This window comes from Pundamilia nyererei, unplaced genomic scaffold (assembly GCF_000239375.1).
Source record: "Pundamilia nyererei isolate P.nyererei 1_Seehausen unplaced genomic scaffold, PunNye1.0 scaffold00007, whole genome shotgun sequence".
Classification (NCBI taxonomy): domain Eukaryota; kingdom Metazoa; phylum Chordata; class Actinopteri; order Cichliformes; family Cichlidae; genus Pundamilia; species Pundamilia nyererei.
Genome location: NW_005187408.1, coordinates 5,623,946 through 5,641,809, shown reverse-complemented (window position 1 = coordinate 5,641,809; position 17,864 = coordinate 5,623,946). Strand labels below are relative to the sequence as shown.

General features: G+C 39.5%; 1 protein-coding gene across 1 annotated transcript in view; it reads right to left on the bottom strand.

Moving 5' to 3' along the window:
• Nucleotides 1-8,617, bottom strand: part of vipr1b (vasoactive intestinal peptide receptor 1b) — a 47,019-nt gene extending 38,402 nt beyond the window's left edge. Inside the window, exon 1 of the mRNA XM_005722678.1 lies at nucleotides 8,422-8,617. Coding sequence (XP_005722735.1) covers nucleotides 8,422-8,472 — 51 coding nt within the window. The 5' untranslated portion in view covers nucleotides 8,473-8,617. The remainder of the gene's footprint in view (nucleotides 1-8,421) is intronic.
• Nucleotides 8,618-17,864: the final 9,247 nt, after the last annotated feature.

The following is a 17,864-nucleotide window of genomic DNA, read 5'->3' as shown; positions in this document are numbered from 1 at the left end:
TCTAATTTATAAACATAGATTTCTATGACATTACAATCAGTCTGAGTGTGTCTGCTGTGATCAGTGCAACTTGTCTGCAACGTGTTTCTTTGCGATAGGAGACTTGACCTAACTGGTTGCCAGTGTTATATTCCTGTTTAAAACTGAGGTTACTCAGTAAGCAGTATCAAAAACAAGCAGTATCACATGCACTCAGGACCATAACATCAACATTAAAAATACTGGGAGCCCCCCAGTGCTACCCCTGTGTCCTAGTAGACACGCCTACAGTTATTGCATTCACAAAATGTTCAGAAAACCTGACCTCTCACCTTGACCTTGAGGTCGAGGTCACTGAGATTCGAGTTCGGCTGAGATTTTTAGCAGGTATATCTATGAAATCGAGTTGTCCAGCTGCCCGACAGGGTAACAACAATACCCCATCAGCCTTTTTTAGTAGTAAAAATCTATTCAAGTTTAACGTTTACGCGACACCTACTTTTACTTTTAGTTAAAGTTCAAATAGTAGAATCCAAGTGGGATCCAGCTTTGGGAACAACAAATTAGTGCAGCCTCAATGCTTCTGGCAGCAACAGAGTTAGTTCAAAAACAACTCCCCACTCATTATATTAGACTTAGATTAAAATATTATGAAGAGCAGTAAATTATTCTTGAATGAGATCAGGAAGGCTGGAGTGCTTTACTTCACAACTCTGTTTTTATTCATGCATAAATAACGCTTACAGGAGCACTTACAGGATTTTTTTTTTTAGATTCGGGTGGCACAGGGGGATCCAGCAATGAGTAAGGGGGTGGGGGGTTGTTTCTACCAGATGTTGACCAGCTGACCATTCGCTGAGTTACAATGATGGTAACGAGCACAGACCTCCTGCCTCCATACATTAGGAGAGCAGTAATTAATAGCAGGTGCCCTGATGCACAAGATCTAACAGCGATTTAACCGGATAAGAAATAATCTGTTTTCAACAGTTTTCAACAGTAAATATATTAAATTTTAACAGAGTGGTAGGACTAGCGAGACCTCTTTATCCCCTGTGTAGCTTCCACCCATTGTTGCATTTTGTTCCAGGGGCCTCCCTTCGGCCCCATCTTTGACACTTTGATGAAAAATATATATAACTGATGAGGATGTCTGTGAATCTAGGAACCCACCTTTGTTGTCACAGCTTTGCTAACCTAACATAAAGATAATTAAAAGATGCCCCCAGTGACTGACCTGCAAACAATGATTGATCAAACACAAGAAAAGCTGTCAGAAGAAGCTACTTCTGGTTGCTCCCATATGCTGTGGAATCACCACAGTGGGTTTGATTTTGTTTGACATGGTAGTTTGTACACCAGTTACCCTTCCAGTCATTCCCCAAGATCAAACTGTTTAACGGTCGGCAATCAGAAGAATGACATTTAAGAAATTACTTGAGATTGCTTTTTGTTCTGCCAGGGCTATGGTTCCAGACTGAGTCCTTCCTTCTTGGATATTGATAATTCAAACATTGTAAAGTATAATAAGATGGCTTTCCTTTAAAAAGTTAGCAAAATAAACAATTTTAATGATGAAGTTCAGTGCACGGTACGAACCATGTAAAATCTCGCTGTAATTTGCCTGTCTACACTGCACTGCCTTCCCCGAGTGTTACTCATTGCCTCGCTTGCTCTCTTGAAGGTCATCCTGACACTCTCATAATCCACACAGCTTTGGGATGAGAGTCTTTGCCTGTGACTGATTACAGCAGAAAGTCCAACATATCCTCAGGAAATGGTAGCAGCACTGCTTGAGAGGAAAGAAAACTGCTAACTCTCATGTTGGGCAGACCTTTCAGTAACCCTGTTTTTCATTAGAATGATGTTGATTGTAAGACAATGTAAAAATGAAGCACTTTAGAGATGATCTGGGTCCAGAAACCTCTCTGAGTGGAAAATGCTATCCTCATAGTGAGTTTACATTGCAGACTACAAGTTCCTTCAGTCCGTGACAGAAAGTTTTATTATGTGCACGAGTGATTTAACATCTCCACTGCAATTATAATGTCAAGTACAGTGACGGTTACATTAGTCACTAAAAGCTCCTTTTAAAAAAATCATTACACCATTGAGAATATTTGTTTGCTATCAGTATAGTGTTATTAAATGTGTGCAAAATGGTGTAGTAATGATATCCCTGTAATAGGGTTCACCAATGCACTAAATGTACTGATCAAAACATTATATTTACTTTGGCAGATGCAGATTAAAGCTGATTTGCATCTGTAGTCGCCAAATGTTGGACAACCCCATAGCAGTCTGATTACCCAGCGTCAAATATTCACTCACTGGCCACTTTAGTTATACCTTACTTGTATTGTGTTGGGCTACTTCATGGCTGACTGAACTATGTGACAGAAACATCAGAGATTAGGTTCACAGTGACATGATAGTGTCATGCAGTTGCTGCAGATTTGAGCAATTTTAGCACCACGAACTAACCATTTGAGCCACTGTTTTGAGTTTGTAGCTGACAGGAGTAGACCTTGGTGTGGTCTTCTGTTCCCAGAGCCCATCTGCTTCAAGGTTTACCATGTTGTGCATTCAGATATGCTCTTCTGCATACCTTAGTTTTAACATGTGATAATTTAAGTTACTGTTGCCTTCCTATCAGCTCAAATTCTCCTCAACTTGGCATTTTCACCCATAGAACTGGGTGTTTGATGTTTGATAGTTGTACAGATCTCTGTAAACCCTAGAGATGGTTGTGTGAGAGAATTCGAGTAGATCAGCAGTTTCTGCAATACTCAGACCGACACCAACAACCATGCCAAAGTGACTTAAATCACCTTTCTTGCACATTCTGATACTCAGCTTGAACCTCAGCAGGTCATTCTGAGCATCCCTACAAGCCTAAATGGTTTGAGTTGCTGCCTTGTGATTGGTTATTTAGTGTGTTAAGCAGCTAACCTACTGCAGAATTTAGCAGCCAAACAAATAGTAAATTGTCTGGTACTTATAGAGTGCCTTTCTACTCTGAGTCTGCAGAAGATGTTTTTACCAAAAGATTCATTCACCCATTCATACAGCACTGTATTCTATGCCTTTAAGCACTTCAGTCACATGGATCTCACACTGTCTAATGGATCCATCAAGAGTCAAGTGAAATTCAGTGTCTTGCCCAAGGGCACTTTGAAATTTTGGAGGACCTGAAGATCAAGCCACCAACCTTCTGTATAGAAAGTGACCAGCTCTACCTCCGGAGTCCCAGCTGTCCTATCAGGTACTTCATCGTGGGGACCAAAAATAGAGAGCAAAAAGCAGTTTTATGTCCTAATGTCTTAGAAAAATCCCTCCAAGTAATTAACTATGTGTGAAAATCTAAATTTCTTTGACTTGTAATCGACTGTCAGGTGTTTTCTGATTACTTGGCGTCTGGTGTCTTTTGTATGGCCACTGTTTCAGGACTTCGGGTCGATGTCTGTCAACTGTGATTGGTCAATAGAAATCAGACTACGAAATAAAATGTAAAAAACAGGACAATAAATTGTCTTCCTTTCATACAGACTCTATTAACATGCAAATATTTACTTATAGAGATTAATGTACTTATATTTTGTATTTCACGTTTGTTCTGCTGCCCCCTACTGGCAGGGTTTAACCAAAGGACTTAAAGCAAGAGACTCAATAAGTTTAAATAATTAAACTTTATCTGTTTGTGTTTTCAACTCTAGTGATTATGCATGCTGACTCCCCACAGTATAACAGGGCCATCCTGAATCTCATTAACACTCTCATTATCTTTACAATGACAAATCTGCATTTAAATTCTTTTTTTTTATGTTTATTTGAATAAATTGCGTTTTCTAAAAACAATAATAATAATAATAATAATAAAAAGATCTGGGTAACAGCCAACAATTTTAAAAATGTCAATGATAATTAAAGTTGCTTCGTGTCTTGCAGCTTTTGCAAAATGTAACTCATTTTGAATGTGACGTTTCCCAAAAGCCATTAATGCTGCATAAACAGAAGAAAAACTGAAACAAAGTCCCTCATCAGGGGAGAAAACAGACATAGCAGTGGAATGTGAGCATGGCTTTCTACTGTAGGCTGCTGGGATCAAGCTTTCTCTATTGCATGGAGGTAGTTTATTAGTTCACATAATCCTGTATATTGTGAATAGAGCCAGAGCACACAAAGAGGTAGACCAATGATAAAACAGTCATCAGAGTTCACAGCAAGGGATTCATACAGCTGGAGTGATACAGGAGGGGAGGAGATGCGACAGTGATCTATAACTGGGCTCAAAAAGGAGGAGACAAAAACTAAGTGCTTGCCGCTTGAGATACTGGAAACCTACTAATACCAAGCACTTAGACAGCCACCTATGGAGATGACTGTATTGAGGAATGAATCAAAATGTCAGCGCCAAACTACGCAAAATTGTACAGATGATAAGTGGACCTCATCAAAGACTTAGCTACAAGCACATATACACACAGAACACGTATGCACGTTGTCTCAGGGTGGAAAACGTTGCATAAATACCTGCAGGATTTAAAGTTTTGGTTGCGTAGACCTCATCGTGAGCAGTGCAAGGAAGTATTTAGTGATTGTTTTTATTCAAAGTGGCTCCCAGTCTGGCATTGTTTGAGATAACAAAGAAATTCTAAAAAGGAGGAAGAGCTGACAGAAGAATGAAAAGTGAAACTCGTGTCTGACATTGTGGACTAATATGTTTTTCCCAATTCTACACTTCACTGAACAAAACAAAAACGAGCAGCATCTACATAATGGTCGCCTGTTGTTAAAAATCTGACAAAAAACGAAGGCTTGAACACCGTGCAAGCCAAACAAACAAAAGCACAGGACACGTCTGACACGACTTGAGCAGTATTTTGAATTTCTCTCAGTTACTGAGAACAATGTGCTTATGCATGGTCTTCAAAGAGCTTGAGTGATTATCATGTTGTTTCTGAATGGTCAAACATCAGGCTGTGGATTTATGTGGTTCCAATTATGCAGTGCCGTTTCCAGTTGCCAGTACAAGTGCCAAAATTAGCTGACGGAGTAGCTGCTGCCACATATCTGTAACCAATAACCAAAAGCAGCTCTGCTTTAACACAACTTGTTGCTCTATGATCAGTTCAGAGTGAGCTTTCATCAATTGTGCGGTATTTGTGAAATACAATCTTTGATAAATAAAGCTAAAATTTTGGAATATTTCACATCAGTCTTTCACAGCGCAGTTTTCTCCATGTACATCCTAATGGGCCAAACGTCTGTTTGTCTGTTTGTTTGTTTGTTGGTCCACAAACTCCTCCAACACAATCAGGAGCTGAACAACCAAACTTGACACACAGGTACCTCTCCGGCCACAGAAGGTTCTTATCAATATTACATATATGATGTAATCCTGTTGCCTAGCAACCACCTACCAATGGGCTCAAATGAATAACTTTTAATGTCCGTGCACCTATAACATCCCGAAAAATCATTGTTTTATTTTACATTCAGCACAGCAACATCTAATTTATATGCACAAAACTATGACATGACATATTATGATGCCACTGTGTTGCCATAAGAGGCTACATAATGGACAACACAATAGTAGACTACAGCCAGATTTATATAATAGAGCAGGCTTTGAGTGTTGCAGGGATTAATTTTTATACAATAGGCCTCATATTTATCTTTTACTTATTTATATAAATAAGATTTACAACCCCTGTTTTTTCAATGTGATTAAGTATTACAGTTTGCCAACAGCATGAAGAGAACAAACAATACCGTAATATCTGCACGTGCTAGTATTTAAAAAAGATCATATTACATGCACGTTTAGAAATATAGGCCTGCTTTGAACTGCATTCTTGTGGCCTTCTGCTTCCTTAGACAACTGTTTTTGTTTGCACACCGTTATTTCTGAAGCATTCTTTATGCTTATCCTTTGAAAGTAATCCTATAATGCTACAGATATTTTCATTTCTATTTTTATGCAGTCAAAGTTTGGAAATGCTGACTTACTGTGTGACTGCAGAGAGAGTGGAAACATCTCTAAACTTTAAGAGCCCGTGGTGGAAGAAGTATTCAGTGCCTTCACTTGCTTACTTTAAGAAGCAATATGATACTACTGTTGAAATACTCCACGAGTAAAAGTGTTTTACTATCTTCCATGATGTTTTAGGGGTAATATAACTGATTCATTAATGCGTTTGCTGAGTTTTACTGCTGCAGAAATTTAAGGTTGAGCTATTTTGAACTTCATAAACTGTCGGACGGTTTAATCTGCACCATGTGTTTGTAGGATCAGAGCCCTGTGAGAACTATGCATCTCAAAGTCCTGTTTTCTGCATTTTCTAGCTTTATTTTACATTTATAACCTGCTAATATTTAAAAAGAATTGTCAGCCAACAAAGGAACACTATATCCTTCAGCCTGATTTTATTTTAAAATCTCCAAATTTGGAGATATGCGGTTTGCCTCGACGTGAGAGGAGGAATATGATAGTTTTAATATGCCACTAAAGCTTATGGACAAATACATAATATTAATATTTGTCTCTGAGATGGAGTAGAGATTTAAATTATCATAAAATTCAAAACAGCACCTGAGTAAATGTACTTAGTTACATTCAGCCACTGGTACAGACACATAAGGATATTAAGGCAGAGAATATATTTGCTTTTTTTTCCACACTTGAACCAAAACAGAAAAGTCATTTTCACGCATCGGAACGGAAACTGTTTGAAGAAATAAAATACGTTTGTGCTGCACCTCCCACACCACCCCACAGCGTAAATGGGTTTCTGTGATTATTTGGAAGAAAAGTTCCTTAAGGTTTTTCTCGACTGGTTTCATATTCAGAGAGAGACGAGGAAGAGAAATCATTATTGCCCCCATCCTCACCCCCCACCACCACCTCTCATCCCTGTCCCTGCTCTTCTCCTTCTCCCATCTGCATTCGGTTAAATCAATAACAGCAACATCCAGCCACTAACATACCCTTTTTAACCACTTTCTTCACTTCACTCAGCACCACAACTCCTTATTGGACATATTCATATTGATGAAACATGTCACGGTGTGTTATTATAAAGCAGCCATCTAAGGACTTAGGGGGAAAAAAGAGACAAATATACGGCATATGAGCCAATAAAGTATGTCAACTAATCACACATCTGGCTAAGCTAAAACATCAGGCTGAGCCTGATATCAAAGAGTCATGAGAGGTGAGCGGGGAGAAATTCTCACACAGGCAAATACAGTAGATGTTCACAGTGTAGTCTGCCTGATAAGAGCTTCTGTGGAAAGCATTGAGGAAGCTGTGCTTCAGGGACAGATGACTCAGATCAGCACAAAATTATAACTATTAGTAGATATTTGTCTATTTCTTTTCTCTCCCACATGTCTGAAAATTGTAACAAAAAGCCTCTTCAGTTCGCTGAAACTACAGGTTCCTGACAGAGATTAGATGAATAACGAGCAAACCTCTGCCCTCAGTTACTGAAATGCAGTGAGAGCCCTCTTCACATTCCAAATATTCTCAAATATTGACTGTTGTGAACCGGTGCTATTGTGTAGTAAAAAAATAAAACTGAAGTGAAATTGACATAACATTTCTGAAAAATGAGGCAAAACCTGACGCCGCTTCGGTTTGTTGCTCACAAAAGGACCGAAAGGTACAACCGAGCAGACCAGCAGAGACTCATGCCTCACTCCTGCTTACGTCTACAGTGAGTGTAATTTTAAGGAGATGCGGGAAAGCCTATGCATCCATCACTCACAGTGCAGGCTTAGAAAAACTCCCTGCAGAAACACTGAGTGCCACTAAAAGGTGACTTATTGCCAGGTGGCAATGCTCAAAGGCTTTCTATGTAATTATATAAACCTAGAGAGACTACAACTATTTACTAGAGTAGTAAAAATAGAGCCTAGGTAAATTACTCCACTCATCCACCTGGGAGAATGGATGAAAATAGTGGGGAGCCCTGTATGAGGTGTCCACTTGTATACAATAAATCAAACAGGCGGAGGAACAAAGTAAAAAGCAGCCAGGCTGGTGGATTTCACACACTAAGGTTTCTGATCTGAACCACTATCATGTGCGATCTTTAAGAATTTAGAGGACTTTTTATTTTACTACACTCACTTTTTTTTTTTTTTTTTAAAGCCAACTGTTCACGTTGCCAGCTACTGAAATTACCCAACCACACATATATTGCTGGGTGAAAGCAGCCTAGTTTATCTTTCTAAAGCCAGATGTCTTACGAGGAGATGAACAGGAAATATCATAGAGCAGGAAAAGTAAAATAGAAGTAAAAGGGTTTTTGTTTTATTACATTAAACACACTCGAAAATGTTTTTTAAGAGTCCAACAGCGGATTTAATCTAATATGCCTGTAGTAAAAGTATAAATTAATGGTTTCAGTATGAAGAGAGACAGAGACTTACTTTTGGCAGGTATCCGCACAACACCAGAAGGAGCAGCTGTGCAGAATCCATCCTGTCCTTAGATTTTTGTTATTCTCTTTGGGTAAAAAAAAAAACAAACCTCCTTTGGAGACTGGTTTAAGTGTTTGAGGAGAAGTGAGTGCGTATGTTTACGCGTGTTTAGGTGTGTGAGGTAAACCGCCTACGCTCCATGGGATTGCGCTTTTCTGTGTGCGCTCCTCCGGCAGGAGAGCTGCGTCTGCTTCCCTGTACCCGCCCCCTCTCCCATTCACAACTCCACGCCGCCTGTCACGTCCCTGAAGACTGCTGACAAGTCTGTCAGGCTGGTTAATTGTGAACACAATGCATGCTTTTGTAGACAAACACGCCGATTCTCCACAGCGGGGCTAGTGGCAACACACACTGCGGAATAAACCCTGCAAGTGTGGGTTGGTGTTTTCCTGCAGATTTTCTGAAGTATTGTGTTGCATGTGTTAGAACCATAGATGATTGCATTATTCAAAGAGTCAAAACATTGATTATGGAGAGACTGAGAATATTACAATCCGAAATAAACATGACATACAATTTTATATGTTTCTTCCAGAAACATGAAATATTTACCAAGCTGACTCACTAAATATTTGTCGTGCGTATTGTTTTCGTGCTTAGTGTTTTCTTCTTCGAGTGCGTCACTACTTTGCATTTCACTACCATCAAATGTATATCAAGAGGGGGCTGTGAAACTAACTGCAAGGAAGCATGGATGGATGGATGCTTGTATACAGTACGACACAGAGAAAGTCACGGCGAAGACATCCATTGGTTTGTAGATTAGAGGTTCTGACGCCTGGTTTAAGCACTTTCATCTTTTGTTTGGATGTTTGGACAGGAGCAGTGAAGTGTTGAGTTATAAGCTAAGAAAAGCTAGCTTGGTTATCAGAACCCATCCATCTGTATTGCTGTAGCATTCAGACAATAGCTGCTAACATTTGCTAACTTTTAAATAAAATATTGCTAGACTTTCACTTTGTGTAGCTAGCACTGTTGATTTACAGCAATAAGGTCCTGGGCTGGAACCGCTATGCATGTTGGGTAAGTTTGTGAGTTTGATTTTTAAGGTAATTAGCATTTAGCTTTTAAATATAGAAATAACATGTGCTTACTTGTCTATTAACTGTCTGTTGGTGTGAATGGTTTGCTGTCCCTGTCATGGTAGTTATGAAATTCTTTTATAACTCAGTAAAGAAATATTAAGAGCATCAATTTGTCCTTCACTTTATGAGAAACATAAAATGGTCACATCTTGTTAGTTCTTTTTCTAACTTTTGCTAAAATTACGGGATACTGCGCTTAAATGTAAACCAGGAGGAATTTGTTTCGGTGTCACAGTGTAATAAAATAGTGACACAGAAATAAAATATAGAATAGTATATGCAATACATACATAGCCATATAAATATTAGTATAAGTGCACACAATAGGAATATATACCAACTGCCTACAGATATTATTAGGATACAAATCAGAATTTGAAAAATATGTAAATGTTATGAGCAAGAAGGGAGCAAATGCAATATGTAGGTGGATCATGATGTGCAAAATGCTTATATTCAGTCCAGTGTGCAAAGCTATTATAGCCTGTATAGGTAAGTGCCTTATTGTAACACATTAATCGAGTAGTGATCGAAGTAAGGGGGTGTAGTAAAGTAGTCCGACAGCCTGGGGAAAGACAGAAGATATAAATAAGTAAAGCTTTCAGACAAATGTAGGTTGCGCTATATTAACAATATTTTTTATCGCTGAGATAGAGCAGTGATGATATTCAGTGATATGAAATGGAAATGTATCTTAAACTTTTACTGAAGCTCAGTATGAGTCATCTGAGTTAAACTGCACCACTTGTCATTTTTGATTAAAAATATATATAACATTGTCAATGTAGGCCCCTTTATATTATTCAAATTATATTGTAATGACACCAGTCGCATAAATGACATTAGCTAGCTGTTGTTTACAAGCTAACGTTTTACATTTGGCTAACAGTCTTGTTTTTATGTGACTATAGTCTCTCAGCCTCAGACAGATCTCAGACATCTTAATTTCCTCTAGTAAAAGTAAAAACAAATGAGGCAAAATGAAGGTTTTCTCCTATATCTATGTTGAGCAATGATAAGGTCTGTAGCTGCTAGGCAACAGAAGCGGCGCATCGTAGGCTAGACCATCCCATTTAACCGCTCACTTCGGCTCCTCGTGATAGGCCACGTCCTTCGAAGGATGCTTAGGGCACACTTAATGTGATAGCTCTGTGATGGATTGGACCTGTCCAGGGTGTACCCTGCAAGTAACTGCCAATGATAGTTGAGACAGGCTCCAGTCCGCCCTCCTGATTTAGATGAAAAAAAATGGATGGATGGAATTTCACTCACACAAAAATCAGTGCAGACTTCTTGAATGTACTCTGTTAACAATTAACTACAAGAAGACGTATCGTTTGCTGGGTAATTGCACTGAAAACGCTCCAAAAACAGAGATGAAATGCTTGAATTAGGTGATGTTAGACCTAGCAAATGTCTAGCAGCCTGTGTTAACATCAGCCTACCAAATAAAGTGACCATGTAACTTTAAGCCACTAAGCCTGGACATTTTAGCTGGGAGCTAGGAACAGGGAACAGGGAAGCTGGGTTCCCTGTTCCCTGCGTGGGGATCGCACTTATATCTCTGAACTTAGGCAAGACTGAATCAAACTCCTGCAAAAAATTACTTACATCTGACACATAAAATAGCACAAAGGTAACTTGAATAATCACTCACAGTAATTTAATGTACCTGCAAATACAAAAAAAAAGCTGCCTGAAGGCATCTTTGTTTGGAAACCATTACTGTATATCCACTCTTACAACAGTATAAATTAATACAATAATCCTTGAAGGCATGATAATAAGATAAAGGTTTCTGAAAGTTTTCTGAAAACAAAAGTTATGAGGTTGAAGATGCACTCTGTGGTTGTGGCGGCAGGAAGGAGGAGACGCGTCTAGTGCAGGTGGCCAGCAGCTCGTTACCCTAATGTTGGGGTAAAAGCCTGATCTGACACAAGGGTAAGAAATCTATAAAGAGGGATGCACTGAACAGCTACTTCCTTCAATGACAAAAAGTCCATTACCCAAATTGAAGTGGGCAATCCCTTTGTAATTGCTAATTCACAAAGATGAGCACAGTGTGATTAAAAATAACATGCCGCACCAAGTGAGAGACACAAAATTGCCTATAAGTTCTCGCAGAGCCTCTAAAATTGTCTCGTCCCCCTGCAGTCACACAAATACACTCATCATCCATCCTGGCTGCAGCATCGGGCGACCCCTCCATCTTCTTAAGTCACAGCGGTACCCACATGCCGTCTGTGTCACGGTGGCTCCACTCACAGCTGACTAGACCTCACAGCACAGTAAGGACTTCTCTGCCTGAGCTCTCCCATGAATATTGATAGATAGTGTGGTTGGCTCAGGCCATCGTAACACAACAGAACACATACCAACACATAGAGCGTTCTTGTTTTACTTAATCCTTGCTTTGTGTGACATCACAGGTTATTTCTATCTTATGGCATCACTCCCTGGTTTGTGTTTCATTTAAGCATGCTGCCTTGGTAGTTTTAAAGCACACTGCAGTATATTTGCCATATAATCACTAATGAATATGCAAATAAACGTAGGATCGTATGCAAAGATAAAATATAAATGCAGTTTTCATCGAGTTAAAACATTTTTAGCACCACTGTCAGGCAAATGTTTATGAATCAGGGCTTACATTTTGCTGCTACTGTACTGAAAAGCTGTGATTGATTGCTGGCCACAGCAGTGATCCCTGTCAGGTGGATAAATCTTTTTCTTATATACAGTAGGCACGGTTTTATAAAACTTATTTTTTGAGTTACTGAAAAGAGCTGATGCTGTTACCAAGTATATATGACTGCACAAACCTCTTTGCGTTCCCTTCAGATGGGTAACAAAGAGCAGCCTTTGTGCTGAAAGAGACAATTTTTTAAGTCATTAGGTTAAAATATAGTTTCTCTTATTTGGTTGGATTTGAATCACATCTGACCTTTAGATCCAGAGAGTGATATATTAGACCACCAGACCATGGAAAATTAACAGACTTCTCTGTGGGTAAAGTCAAGAGTCTTTCAGGCTACCGAATTCATCTTAGGCCACCTCCATGTGTAGGGATGGTTTCACAATGAACAGGCAAAGGATGGCAAAAAATAAATTCTCCAAATTATAGCTCAAGTAGGATAAATTGCTCCTTGAAGCCTCCGAAAATATTAAGGATTAGGTAGGTAGACTCTAATTTTGACATTTCCTTTAATCATCTGAAATGCTTCAGCACATTTTCAGTAAGAAGTAAGGTGAATTCTGTTGGGTTCAATTTGCAGGTTTAAGTAAGTTACATTACCTGTGATTTTAGCAGCTTCTCTAGTTTTTCTATGCCTGATGGGCCATGCATATGCGAAGAGATTCACGGCGACTACATCTGTGAATTGTCAATAAAATGTTGCAGTGACGGATAAAATAACAGGGTGTGTTGAACTGATTGTGAGAGGAGATTTTAACGGAGCTGTCAGTGGGAGCGAAGGCTACAGCCGACTGGTATACAGCAGGGGTAGGAAGTATACAAGAGGGTTACCAGAGCCGATAATACCCATTACTATCTGTCAGCTACAAAGCTAACAAGGGAAATGCTTTATAGGTAGGTGGTGCTTTACCCTGCATCCAAGGGTTACTCAGACTTAATGTGATTTTAAGTTAAACAAAATGAATGCGACATAAAATGGGTTTTATGTTATTATTCAAAGTTCCAGATTTACTAATAGTTGGTTCCAGACAATTCCCTCTTGTGCCTACAGCCGATATTTACTATCCAGTTAATTTTGCAGCTGGCCTTTCGCATTTATAGGAATTTACTATTCATACTGCAGAATCTCAGAAAGAGGTTTATTAAAGTTTGTGGCAGATATTGTACTGAGTCACATTTAACACAGAAAAAGTCAGAGTGAGTGTGGTTGGGTTTTGTCAAAGCTGTGAGCTCAGTGTCAAAGCTTTTGCCTTTGTCCTCACCTAAATCCTGAGTTTCAGTAGCTTAGCGGACTTCTTGTTCCCTAATCATGATTCTTCGGTATCCTCCCTGCAGAACTTGTTTCTGTTCACTGAGTTAATGTGCTCACCAGGGAGGATACCAAAGAAAACAGGTTATCACTCCTGGACTGTGCTGTGTACTTTGGGGAGGACGATAGCCTGGACTTTGAAGTTTGCCAGAAACCCAAATACAGGCCAGCACCTGCTCTTTGACTCCCACCACTATCTTGAACACAGACTTGAGGTTATCAGGACCTTATGCCACTTGGCAGAAAACGTTCCCTGCAAGGCAGAACGTTAAGAAAATTAGCACAATCATTAAGAGAGTGCTCAAAGCATGCTATTATCCCAACTGGGTCTTTATTAAGCATGACAAAAAATCTGAGACATTAACCAGAGGAAACAGAACAACAGGTAGAGTAATACTTTTTATTTAGCGGGTTTGTCAGAGAAACTCCATCCCAGTTCATCCCAGAGGACAAAAACACCTGAACACAAGATGGACAGTGTTGTGTAAGCTGCGCAATGCAGTGAGTAGAGTTTGGACATACAGAACATAGGAGAGGCCAAGTGCATGCACCACAAATGTAAGACACAAGTGAACAGGACTAAGCTGTGCATCCGCAATTAATGAAGAAAAGACGATTTTATGAGTGTGAATGTTCACATTTTTTGACCAAAATGGTTTGAGTGAGGAGTGAAAACAAAGGTGGTGCCCTCTTTTACAACATACGACACCAACTATCAGCCCCCTACAACTCAATCTGGAGAACCCTTCCAGTCAATTCAACCCCCACTCACATCTGTCTTATGAATTGTGGTTGACTGACATGGTAACAAGGTGGGGCCAATGACTCGTGGCACCACCTCCAAGGTGATAGTCTCACTAGGGGTTAAATCTTTAATCCATCAGTTTTTGACCTGAAAAAGGCTCTTGGATGAGAGGTGAAACGGTTTCTTTCAACTAAAGTGATTAAGACCACAATGATGTGGATGATTGAGGACCTACACCAGGGGTGTTGAACTCCAGGCCTCAAGGGCCGGTGTCCTGCAGGTTTTAGATCTCACCCTGGGTCAGCACACCTAAATCAAATGATTAGTTCATTACCAGGCCTCTAGAGAACTTCAAGACATGTTGAGGAGGTAATTTAGCCTTTAAGAACACATCTAAAACCTGCAGGACACCGGCCCTCGAGGCCTGGAGTTCGACACCTGTGACCTACATAGACTTCCTGTTAAAAAGGAGTTCTCTCTCCCCACAGTTGCCAAGCACTCAATCACCGGAAATCATCAAATTTTGGGGGTTTTCTCTCTAAAACTGTAAAACTTAATAAATGGGATATATCTAGAATGCTTTTATGATAATCTCTTTCAGTTTTAATTAATGCTCAGTGAGCTTGTTTTTAAATATTAATGCAGAGTGTTTAGCAAGTCAGTCACGCTAATAAATGCATGTACAGTTTTGCCCCCAAGTCGGTCCACATTTCATTTGTTTGCATGGGAAACAATAAACACGGTAAATTCAAGCACCATCATTATAATCCCACACAGCATTTTTCCTATTCATTCTTCCATTGCTGCAGCTGCTGTTCATCAAAGCACCAAGCATTTCTTTCCTGCCTGCATTTTCTAAAAAAGAGCCTTAACCCAAGGTGAAGGTGAGACCATTAGTGTCTGTGAGTGTCATTGTCAGCCTGTGATTCAAGCACACAGCATGCAGGACTTCAGCCAGCTGAGCCTGTTATGAGTGAATAGAACAAGAGGAAATTGGAAGACGGTTTGTATACCTGTGTTTTTGGGGGGTTGGGTTTTTTTTGTTAAACACAAAGACATTTTACAATTTGGAAGTCTCTTTGTTAATTGTGGACACGGGAATAATAATAAGTATGTCCTTGTTTATTCAAATCAAGTGCACAGCAATTAATTTTGAGTCTGAAGTATAATGGGTTCAAATGGGTTTCAATGATATAAAACAAAGTGGGAGGAAATCAGAAATATTCTCAATAACATGCTTGAGATAGGAGCTATATCTCAGGAATCTTTCATTGAGGTTTTTTTGTTCCATTATGTGCTGTCTCTGCATTGTGATAAATTGTAAATATTGCAGTCACATCCCTTTTCATCTGACTGACGTCCGATAGAGACTGCAGGCGTTGTCTCTTCCTGAGAAGCTAAAAGCTTCCTGTAGGCAAGAAAAATATTGAGGAAAAAGATTCATGTGGAGCTCACAGGCTATCAATTCAAGCATCAGGAAAGTGTTGCTCACAGTTTCAGGCCAACTGTTATATCTATCAGGTTTTATACAGTTATGGTAAAAGCAAATACATCTTCTGTTAATTCTTTGGTTTTACCTATCAGAACATAATAAAAAAATCATCAGGTTTTAAAATTACATAAGCAACATGTCAGAAGAACAAAAACACGTGTGATGTGACACAGTGTCATTATTTATTTTACAAAAACTGAGCCAAAGTGTGGAAGCAGTGTGTGAAAAACTAAGTACACTCCATGATTCAAGTTTGTAGGATCACCTTTGGCAGCAATAATTCAAAGAAAATCCTTTTGGTATGAGCTTATCAGTCTCTCATTGGGGAGGCATTTCTGCTCAGTCCTCTTTACAATGAATATTGTTTCATCTCATTGAGGCATCTGACCATTTGTTTATGCACAGCTCTCTTAGGGTCTAATTACAGCATTGAGTCGGGTTGAGGTGCAGCCACCGCAACACCTTGATGTTTTTCCTTTTCAGTGATCCTGTTGCAGATCTGCTGCTGTGTTTGGACTCCTCGTCATGCTGTATCCCCCAGCTTGTGCCAACCTTTGGCTGTTGCACAGACGTCCTCACAGTTGACTCTGGAATACTTTGATACTCAGACGAGTACAAAGTTGCAAAACAAGCCCAAATCATCACCCCTCCCTCACCATGCTTGACAGTACCACAGCATGGTGGGTTGTTACCAACTGTGGTGCTATAGATTATGGGCAGATATCTCCACTTTGGCTTCTTTGTCGTTGTTCCACAAGTCTTCGATTTGTTCAGATTCAGACTTTGCAAACCTAAACTATGTTGCTATGACCTTTTTTCAGTAAAAAAAAAACAACTTCTGAGGAAACCATACTTATTCAGTGTTTTTCTAATTGTACTCTTATGAGCATTAACATTTAACATGCTAACTCAGGCCTGTACAGATATGCAGCTCTTAGATTTTTGCAGTTTTTCTGAGCATTTCACAGTCTCACCTCAGATTTAATTAACTTGTGTGTCGACTCCAGGGAGCATTGGCAGCTGTCTTTTACACTGTAGAATGATGGACTTCAGATTGTATGAAAATGGCCTTATAACCCTTCCCAGATTGATGGGCAGCCACAATTGATTTTTTTTTATAATATCATTGTTTATATCTTTCCCCTTTGGTATTGTCTTAACACACCTGAATGCTTTAGACCCACAAACTGCCAAAATGTCTGTTTTAGTATAGAGGTGCTCACACTTGCAGATTATCAATTAATCAAGTGCATTTGTTAACAGCACCTGGCTGCTACTTACCCTCTTAATTCTAATGGGTGTAGTTAGTTTTTCACAGGACTGCATTCATACAGTCTCACGACTGTATATTGAACAGATCAGTGATAAAACTGTACTTTCTGTAATGTGACACAAATTAATCAATTGCTTAATTTGATTAACTTTAAAAGGTTCAAAGATAGATTTCCTTTCACTTGAACTAGCCTTTTGGTTAGAGCAGAAGGTTTTTCATGTCAGTAACGGAAGCATCTATTTATGGCTGTTTGTGCCAGACTTCAGTTACCAGTGTTCCCCATGGTCAGACGGTTTAAGAGCTCTTGTTGTTTAAAGGCTTCTCATGCCTCAAAAATGTAGAACAGAGGTGTGCTAAATGCTGCTGCTGGCAGAAGTGAAAGGTGAAAACGTGATACACATGGTGCATCATAATGGAGGTACATCGCAGTGACAGCAATCATACTGACAGCCAACTTGATTTTCTCTCTCTGGTGAGGTCGGCAAGAACATCCTGCCACCTGCATTGCCACTCAGCCGTCGTCTTTAATCCTCTGCAGCCGCACATTCACGTCAGCAAGCGCAACCAGGCCGGCTACATCAATGCCTGCTAAAGAAGCTTTCTGCAACTTGTATATTCCAAGATTATGTGAAGTCGGTTGCTTTACTGTCTTAACCTTGGAAGCTTATTATTTTTGCTGGATATACTTGCATTTTTATCTTTTATATTTTCTATACAACTACATGCTTCCACACAAACCTGCACAAGACAATGAACTAGGGCTGGGCCATATTATACCGTTCACGGTAATACC